The following is a 10,303-nucleotide window of genomic DNA, read 5'->3' on the forward strand; positions in this document are numbered from 1 at the left end:
GAGAGAGAGAGAGAGAGAGAGAGAGAGAGAGAGATTGAGAGAGAGAGCTCCTCACTACTGGAGGCATCCAAGTGGAGACCAGGTGAGCCTCCCTAAGAAAGCCATGAAGGTGATTGATTCCTGCACCAAGAGCAAGGCTGTGCCAGAGGACCACTGAAGGCCTTTCCATCTTTAGTCTAAACAGGGCTTGACCTCTTTTGTGTCATGGACCCCTTTGGGAGTCTAGGGAGGCCTATAGACTCCTTCTTGGACTAACATTTTTAAAGGCATAAAAGAAAACACATAAATTACAAAGGAAACCAATTATACTAAAATCATTATAAAATTTTTTTAAAGTTTGCAGATTGCAGACCCTCCAGAAACCCTTAATAATATTTATCAGGGACTGAATTTCACAGGTGGGAAAGACCTTGCTGATCAGCAGGTCCACCCTCCTCATTTTACGGATGAAAAAGCTGAGCCCCAGAGAAAAAGGAACCACTTTCTTATGGAGTCCTGACCATTTCCAATAGCTCCCTCTGATTGGGTGGAAAGTTGGGAGGGCACAAGACTAGGAGCCATGGATGTCTTTCCAGTGGACTTTCTGTAGACTCTAAAGCAACAGGGTGGGATTTGGAAAGGTAGCAAAAAGTACCCAGGAGGGACTTGGAAGGGCCAAAACAAGAGGCAGAGGATTTGGGTAGATTTTTCCCAGAAAGGCAGTCTTGGCTTCAAACATTCCACCAAGCAGACTTCAGCATTTATGTTGGTATGGAAGCTGGGGGAAGAAAGGAATAAGCTCCCAATAATCCTGTGCCTTAGATCTTGACCTCTCAAGGACCCATTCTAGTCCCGATGCTCCCTGCCTCACCATGACCTTTCCCAGGATGTTGCAAGGTTACAGGCAGCCAGCAAGGGCACGGAGACCCAGGAAAGTCTCATACTTTCCCTTAGCAAAGCTAAAAACCAGGAGGGGGATTCAGGGAGGTTTTCTGTCCTGCTCACCCCAGGTTAATATCCCAATGTTCCCACTGTGTGGATTCCTTAAAGGCAAGCCTGCAAGATGAGTCAGGAGCCAGGCTTCCCCCTCCTCCTGCCCAAGGCCCTGAGGTCAGCTCCTAGCCACAGAGGGGACCTGGAATGCATCAAGTCCCCTCATCTTCCTCACTGATCCTCATCCCCTTCATTAAGCCCTCATCTTCCTCCATCCCCATTCCCCTCCAACACCAGCTCTCTCATTGATTTTCCCATCTTTGTTGCCTTCAAGCCCAAATTAGCCCACTCCCACCGCCACCTGGGGCTAGGCATGAATGAGATTTCCCATGACAGAGAGCTCACAATCTCCCAAGGCAGCCTTTTCCACTTTGGGACAATTTAGATTGTTAGAAAGTTTTTCCTTACATTAAGCCAAGACATGATTCAGCGAATCCTGCCTACTTCTTAGTCTCTGGGGTCAAACAGAAGTTTCTAGGAGGCAGCCTTTCTAATACCTAAAGACAACACTCATAGCCCTTTACCCCAAAATCTTCACATGACAGGATCACCAGACCCCTGGTAACCCCCACTTCCTAAAAACATGTCAGACCAGGACTGACACCTCAGATCAAGGAGGGTCCTGCCCCTAGACTTAACATGGGATGGCTGGCCATCTTGTTCCCCTCCATGACCATGGAGAATTCCCGATGCTGACACTGTATCAGGGGAGGCACTGGGACTCTGGCATCTTCCACCAAAATCCCTGCCTCAACTGGGCAAAGCCACTCCATCTTCTCAAGTGTCCTCAGCTGGCCCATAGCAGCCCTGGATCTGAGCCATGCCCAAGCAAGTACCCGTGTCACTGCCAGCCCGACCAGCCCTAGGCTGGAGATCCTGGCTCCAACACTGAGATCTCATCCCTCCTACTGCTAAACTTAGAGGCATATTGGCATGGTGGAAAGAGCCCTGGACAGGCAGTCAGAAAGTATGAGTTCAAGGCCTGGCTTTGCCAGACTCACTGTGTGACCACAGGCGAGGTTCTTTCCACTTCTGGGTTTTAATTCCCCATTTGAAAGATGAAGAGGCAAGATTCTAAGGTCCCTTTCAGATCTGAGATCCTGTAAGCAAGGAGAAATAGAGAAGTGCAGGAATGTGCTAGGGGCACACACACACACACATACACACACACACACACACACACCTTCCTGGAAATCCTCTTGAGGCAAGGGATGTGATTCAGAGCCATTTCTTATCCCTAAGGATATAGTTTAACCACCTAAAAGAGATCTTCCCAGCTCAAGGCCAAAGGTGACTGAGGTTAGATGGGGGCAACGACAAGAAACAAACAAGTTTCTGATCCCCAACCAAGCATCAGGAAAACCACAGCCTGGGCCAGAAATCATTCATGGTTAGGTATCTGAGATCAGAATTTAATGATCAGAGGTCAAGAATTACTACTCATAATTTGGGAGTTTCCCTTCGTTTCCCACCTTCTTCTTAGCACCAGAAAATTCCAGGGAATATCTTTGGCAAGATACCCTTGAGTGTGGGCAGAAAGTGAATAGTCCAGCCACGCTAGCATCCCTAGGATGGGAAGTCCCAGTGCTCCTGGTTCAGAACCACCTTCATTCCTTCACCATGTGGTGTTTTGGGAGAGCTTGGAACAATCAGGAGACACACCATTAGCCTAGGGAGGCTTGTTCTGACCCAGTGAGATGGGCAACTTGCTGGCAGGTACCACTTGGCCAGCCTCTCGGGCTATGAGCATCAAGAGATGGGAGAGGTTTTGCCCAGGGACTCTTTTAGCCATTCAAGGAGGAGGAGAAATTGCAGGTGAAGCTACCACCCTCCTCCTCAGACTCAAGAAACAAGGATTTTTCCCTCTTCCTTCATTGCCCCCCCCCAAAGCATGAGAATTATAGTTTTCTGTAGCTTAAAAAAGAATCCCACACCACCTGTTGCAAGTTAGCCCAGGAAGAGACAGGGTGGGGAATGTGGAAGAAGGTAGATTAAGCATCATGCCTGTTAGTTATGGTTCCACCCATTGATCTTGTGACCTTGAAAGGATCCCTTAATCAATCTGGGCTTTGGTCTCCCTCATCTCAAAAATAGGTCTATCATTCTAGGCACAGATAGGCTACATATATAAAATACAATTGTCCACAAGAAGGGAGTTTGGGGCTTTTGGGAGATAAGGCCCTCTGAAAACCCATGGGGTTGGGTTATTATCTCTAAAGCCCCCACCTCTCCCTCCCTTGAACTGGAACATAAGGGGTGAGGGGGAGAAGCATTAACTCCGTGATTCATGTCAGCTCTGTGGTTTATCCCAGAGATGATAATGCAGGAATTAATTTCCCAGGGATTTGTAAATAAGGTTTCTGGTTTGACCTCCAACCTTGTGATCGGCTGAGCTCTACAGCCATCTGGGGAAAATTTAACCCACCCAAGATCAACTCAACCTTTGCCAACCAGCTGATCACAGAGGCTCAAGAAGGCCCTAGAATCCCAAAGGGACTTGATTTGTCTAAAATATCCCTTCTCAAGCTAAGTCTCCATTGTCTAAAGTCTTTGGACAAGGGCTAAGTGACTGCTTATGAGGGATGTCACAGAGAAGCTTCCTCCACCTAGGACTAGAGCAGTAGCTCAAAACTTTATCTTTAAGTACATAAAACAAAATACATAAAATTATCCCCCCAAATCATATCAAAATACAATTATCTAAATATTAAAAAAAAAGAAAAAAATCACAGATCTTGGATTAAGAGCCCCTGGATAAGATAATGTCTGGGGTACTTTATGATTTTGATATCCTTACATTCTATATTTTCAGGCCTTTCCATATTCTATACCCCAAGGTATTTCTAATTCTAACATTCTCTCCTCTGTATTCTAAATGCCTTCCCTGTCCTAACATTCTGTATTCTTTTTTTTCTTACTTTTTGGCAGGCAATTAGGGTTAAGTGACTTGCCCAAGGTCACATGGCTAGTAAGTGTTAAGTGTCTGAGGATGGATTTGAACTCAGGTCCTCCTGACTCTAGTGCCTATGCTTTATTCACTGTGCCACCTAGCCACCCCGAATTCTGTATTCTTAAGGTCTTCCCAGCTCTGATATTCTCTGCTCTGAGGGCCCTTCCAGCCTTGACAGTCTGTGTTCTAAAGGCCCTCCCAGCTCTGACATCCTGGGTTCTAAGGGCCCTCCCAGCTCTGACATCCTGGATTCCAAGGGCCCTTCCAGATCTGACATTCTGTGTTCTAAGGGTCCTCCCAGCTCTGACATCCTGGGTTCTAAGGGCCCTCTGAGCTCTTCTGTGTGTAATGGATCCCTTTCTATAGTCTACTGGAGGAGGTGGGGTACTACTAATCACAGAATGATATTTGGGTAGACACAGGCTACATGGATGTATCCAGTAGTGCTTGAGTCAGTAAATGCCCCCCCCCACTCCATCAAAGTGCTACCCAAGAAGAGGGCCTAAACAGAAGCAGGCCAGATCAAGAGTAGACTTAAGGATCCTCATTTCCAGAATCACAGAGAACAAGTTCCTGAAAGGCATGACCACAAGAACAACAATAGCAACACATGTACCATGCACTTTACAATCTACAAAGTCATTTCCCATCCCTTTGTCTCCTATAGCACACAAGAGATAGAGATGATAAGGGTTATCTCCATTTTACAGAACAGGAAACTGAGGCCCAGAGAAAGGAAAAGACTTACCACACAGTGACAGAGCCATGATCACAACCTAAGTCTCCTTATTCCTAACCCAGACCTCTATCCCCCATATCCCAGGACTGAGGATATCAAAACTCTTGGGCGGACCTTCATCTCCAGAACAGTCTCTTGCTAAGGGTTACTCTTGTCTCTTCCCACTTTACCCCATTCACTCATTCCTAAATACTAGGCAAGTGGTGTGTGTGTGTGTGTGTGTGTTTACACACATGAGTAAATTTAATACCTGTGTAGAAAAAAGAAGTCATAGGGAAATGGACTGAGAGGAAAGAATGGGAGGAGAGGATGCCAGGAGGCAGGATGCCTGAGTTTGAGGCCTGGTTCCACTGAGCTGGGGAACCTGGCAGAGTTCCTCATGAATCCTTTGAATAGTCAGAGACTAGCTTCTCTCTCATGGCCCTACTCACTGGCCCCAGGAAGGAGGAGACTTGTGTCTAGGGGGTCCTTCTTTATTTACAATCAGAAGTTTTCCTAACACAGGAATCAAGCATATGTAAGTCTCCTTGTGGAAGATTCAGGGTCTTCCCACACCTTGATGTCCCCAGTGCCTGTCACCAAAAGATCTAACCTGTTCAGTATCTCTGGACTCCCTTTCCTATTCCCTACCACTGTGAATCAGTTGAGATCGGGGCTGGGAGGGACTTCAGAATACAGCATGTCAGAACTGGGAGGGATCTTAGAATATAGAGGACAGAATGTTAGAGTATAGAGCCCTTTAACTAAATCCAAACTTCACAGAACATATTCCCTTAATGAAATGATTTGTTCTGTGAAATTTTGATTCAATGAAAAGGCCACACTTGAGGACCTAGAGGGCCACATGTGGCCTCGAGGCCACATGTTCCCCACCCCTGATCTAGATTGAAGGGTCTCCCCTCATCTGCAGAGAACACTTCTTCCCTAGGGTGATTCCCTAGGGACTCCTCTAGGTCCCTCAGGGCAAGCAGCCCTGCCCATAAGTAGTTACCCTAGGAACAGACCTCACCCTAAGTAGTCCTCCAAAGCCTGAAGTGGGACTGGAACTGTCTGCTCAGCCCACACATTGGATGGTTGGAGACAGACCTACTTTGGGAAAGGGGGGGGGGACAACATTCTGCAAAAAGAAATAATTCCTTATCCCTCCCTGCTGGTGTCTCTAAGGAGTGCCAGACATCTGTCAGTCATCCTCCAGACATCTCCAAAGGGAAGCATTCTATCTGTATTTTTTTCTTATCCATCTTGTAAGAAAGGTAAACTGAGGCCCTGAGGAGAATGGTTTGAGTGGATTTCTACACTGAAGAAAAAGAAAGATTTGGCCCAGAATAATAGTGTTCTACATTCCCTAGGTCCATATTTTCTTCACTATTCTCAAGATGAGGTTTGTCTAGAGAGAACTGAGCAGCTGGGACATCCTGCCCCCCAGGGGAAGATCAGACACATGCCCCTAGATTCAGAATATAACTAAAGAGATGGGGGAAGGGTCCTTCCTGGCACCTTCCTGAAGAAAGGGGAGCAGAAAGAACTTGCTTTCCCCAGGGCAACTGAAGAAATCAGTTTGTTTCTGAGACACCGCCCCCCCAAGAATAAACCCCTCCCTACACCTTTGAATCACAGGATTCAGAATTGTAGAGATAATCTGATTTAATTCCTTTACAGCTCTAGAAAGAAGAACAGACTTTCCCAAGGTCATACAGGTAGTAAGTAGCATATCTATGCTACAAACCCAGATCTTCTGACTTCAAACCCTCTGCTCTTTTTCACAACAACACAATGTCTCCCTACTCTCTCTAGCTCACCAGGTTCAGTAGGATTGGGACAAAACAGGAATGAAGTTCTGCCCTCTGAACAGAGTAGGAATGGAGGCCTAGAGGGACTGACAATAGAATAGGGCCCAAGCATTGCATGTTCTCCCTATTCTGGACCCCCAATCCTCAGAATCCCCCTAGAACTGCCTGTTTAGGCGTATATAGATAGGAGAGAAGGGAGAAGGAGGAGACAAGATCTAGGGGGATTTCAGTCTGGCTTTAAGCAAAAATCCGTAGGCAGAGGGACAGGACAGGGATGGAAAGAAGACAGCAAGCAGAGAGGACAGCAGGAGGGGGGAGCTGCCCAAGGCCCAGCCCTGCGGTTGCAGGAAGGTGGTTACTTGGGCGGGAGCAGGCTATGACTGGTAAGGATTCTTAAGTGAAGTGGCCTCTGCTGCTGTCCTTGGTGCTGAAAGACTGAGCACAGAGAAGGCTTTTGCAGACTTTTTATGTCTACAAGCTTACAGAACAAAAATATGAGTGTGTCACAGACCGCACCAACACATGGGCATATATTGACACCACAACACCACACAAACAACACAGAGATGACACACATGCACACACAGATACGCAGACTCACAGCGAAACAACCCATTCACATATACATACACCTCACCAATACATGCAATGACACATGGTCACACACAGAAAACAGAGACCGGCCTCCCCCTCTCCGATTCAGAACCAGACTAACATGGTGGAGGGAAGGGCAGCTCTCAGACCCGCGTCCTTGAGGCTCTGTTCCTCCACCCCTAACATTTCTCCTGAGGTCGGCGCACCCCTACTAAACCCGACCTGGGAGTCCCGGCGTCCAATCACTCCCAGCTGCCCCCGCCCCTTCCCCGTCCTTCCTCAGTGCCCGCTTTGCCCTAGCTGCCCACGTCTGGGCTGGGCGGGTTCCTCCAGAAAGACCCGGGCCTTCCCAATTCCTTGACCTTCCCCTCTATTCGTCCTTTTCACCGACCTCTCCACCCACTCTTCCTCCTCACATAGAGGCACTCCCCAGGTCTCTTAGGATCTCTCCTAGATCCCGGTATCTTGACGTGTTCGCACCCCTGCTATGCGGCTACCCCGACCCCCAACCCCCGACCCTTCCCCCTCCAAATACAATATGCTGCTCTTTGACCTCCAGTACAGTGTGCCACTCTCCGACCCTCAATCACTAGACCTCCCCGCCCCAAACAATATACCACTCTATGACTCCAGTGGTCAGCGCTCCCTCCAGCAGCCCCCTCTCCTTCCTCACCTCGGGTACTCCTGAAACTTCCCCCCTCCCAATCCCAGACACCCCCCCCCACCACCTCCAGAACGTCCTGCAGGGTCCCCCCTCCCACCTCCAGATGCCCCTTCCCTCCTCGCCCCCAGCGCCCCCTGCAGGCCTGCCCCTGCTACTGAGCCCTCTGCCCCTGAGCTCCGGGCGTCTGGCACCTGAAGTCGCTGTAGGGGTGGATGATCCAGGCCCCCGCCGACTTGACGCGCTCCTGCTCCCGCTCCACGGCCTTCTGGCTGCCGAACATGCGCAGCGAGAACTTGTTGACCCCGGGCTGGAGCATGGCCCCGAACTGGCGCTGCAGGAAGCTGGCCTGGCTGCCCCGTGCCTCCCCTCCGGGGCCAGCCTCGTCGCAGTCCCCGGGCCCCGCCTCGTCGCCCGCCTTGAGCGCGGGCCCTGGGGAGCCGGGGCCCGAGGCAGGGCCGGAACCGGGCGCGCACGAGAAGGAGACCTTGGGGCCCCGCGCGGCTGCGGCGGCGGCGGCGGCCGCATCCTCCGGGGGGCCCGGGCCGGGGCCGGGGCCGGGACTGCACTGCGGAGGCTCTCCTCCGCGCCGGCACTCGCCGTTCGGGCTGCCTTTGGCTGACGCCGGGCCGGGGGGCGGCTTCCCGGGCCGCGCGCCCAGGCTGCCCCGGGCCCGGCCGCCGGGCTCTGGCTCCGTCGCAGGCTCCGGACCCCCGGGGCTGCCGGGACCCCCGGGGCCGCCCGGGCCCGGCTCGCGCTCCCGCTCCCGCTCGGCCAGCTGCTGCTGCCGCTGCGGCGGCGGCGGCGGTGGAGGCGCCGGCGGCGGTTGCGGTTCGGGCTGCGGTGGCTCCGGCTTAGGCGGACACTGGGGCTGCTGCGGCGAAGGCTGAGACGGTGGCTGCGGCGGCTGAGTCGGGGGCGGCCCCTGGCCCTCCCCGGGCCGCGCGCTGCCCGCCCGCCCGTCCATGGCCGCGCAGAGCTGGGCAGTGCGGAGTACGCCCGGCCGCCCCGAGCCCGAGGCGGGGAGCCGACCGACAGACCCCGGGAGGGAGGGGCAGGCACACGCGCCGCCGCGCCGGGAGGAGCCGGGGGAGGAGCCAAAGGCTCGGAGTGACGGGGGGGGGGGGGGGGGGGGGGGGCGGGCGGGGGTGGGGGGGGGGGGGGGGGGGGGGGGGGGGGTGCGGGGGGTGCATCTCAGAATGTCAGAGCTGGGAGGGAACTCAGGACCCAGAGCGTCGGAGCTGAGAGGGACCCCGAATCTAGGCTGTCCTGGGGCGGGGGAGGGAGCCTTGGAACCCAGTGGCCAGAATGTCCCAGGCGAGAGGAACCTAGAACATAGGATGTCACAGCTGGGGTGCTGTGAGGAGCACCTGCCAACATAGAGCTAGGAGGGAAGGGAAAAGCTGAAACTCAAGAACCCAAAATGTCAGAGGTGAGAGGGTCCTAGGACATACAATGTAGGAGCTGGAAGGGACCTTGGAATATGGGATGTCAGCGCTTGGAGGGCTGGGGGTTAGATCTTAGGAAAGAATATGGAACCGAAAAGTAACTCAGAGGCTCTCCAGTCTAGTCCACTCATTTAATTGGAAAATGAGACCTAAAGGGGTGAAAAGACTCATCCAAGGTCCTTCAGATACTTGGGATTTGAACCCAGGATCTCTAATTTTCAAGCCAGTGCTCTTTTCACTGTACTAGGTTTCTCAGAAGATTGAATATCAGAGCTCTAAGGGATCTTAGAACATAGAATATTCTTCTTAATATACAGATTCTACAAACTCCTGTTGGCTATCCCTAGGCTACCTTCCTCAAGCAGGCGTTTTTTTGAAGGTAGGCAAGGGACTGAACTCCACCCACCTACCCAAAGGCTCAGCTGCTGGATCTCTTCATCATTCAGAAGATAGAAGGAGAAAAGACAGTCCATCTGGTCTCCCCAGTCCCAGTGGCTGATGACAGCTGAGGTCTCCTGGCCTGTCTTCCAACTGGCAGCTCCCAAAGGAGCTGAGAAACTGGGACAGCCAAAGCTAGGTTCCTTCTGTCTACCCCATCCTTTTCCAGCATCAGGTGGACGTAAGGGGAAGGACAGGTGACTTGGCCACTGCTTTCCCCAAACTGGGGATTAGTCTAGGAACCCTCTATTCTGTGACTGTTTGTAGGCAGTATTAAGTAGAAAAGGGACCCTAGACAGCCACAGGAAACCAAATCACCAAATATCAAAGCAGGAAGAGACCTCAGAGGCTTTTTGGTACAACAGTTACCTAATTCTTTCCACAATGGCGTGGGCAAATGATTATTCAGCTTCTGCTTGAAGACTGCCAGTGAGAGGGAACACACTACACCCCAAGACAGTCCACATCATTTTGGGACATTCATTGTTGGGAAGGCTTTCCTGTCATCAAACTTAAATTTGCCTCTCCAAAGCTGCAATCCCACTGTTTATTGTTTTAGCCCTCTGGAGATCAACAAAACAAAACTAAACTGTCTTCCTCATTCAACTCTTTAAATACATGAAGACAGCTGTCATTTACACACACACACACACACACACACACACACCACATACACACACACACATCATGCTCCCTGCCCCCATCCCACAA

The 10,303-nt window shown here is 51.4% G+C and overlaps 1 protein-coding gene across 1 annotated transcript in view; it reads right to left on the minus strand.

Annotated features, from left to right (window-relative positions):
- The window catches only part of HCN2 (hyperpolarization activated cyclic nucleotide gated potassium and sodium channel 2), a 21,799-nt gene extending 13,096 nt beyond the window's left edge, over nucleotides 1-8,703 (minus strand). Inside the window, exon 1 of the mRNA XM_069102091.1 lies at nucleotides 7,901-8,703. Coding sequence (XP_068958192.1) covers nucleotides 7,901-8,673 — 773 coding nt within the window. The 5' untranslated portion in view covers nucleotides 8,674-8,703. The remainder of the gene's footprint in view (nucleotides 1-7,900) is intronic.
- Between the last annotated feature and the right edge of the window lie 1,600 nt (nucleotides 8,704-10,303).

Source organism: Petaurus breviceps, unplaced genomic scaffold, assembly GCF_028583685.1.
Source record: "Petaurus breviceps papuanus isolate PSGF00001 unplaced genomic scaffold, PetGlider_PUasm1.0 103, whole genome shotgun sequence".
Lineage (NCBI taxonomy): Eukaryota > Metazoa > Chordata > Mammalia > Diprotodontia > Petauridae > Petaurus > Petaurus breviceps.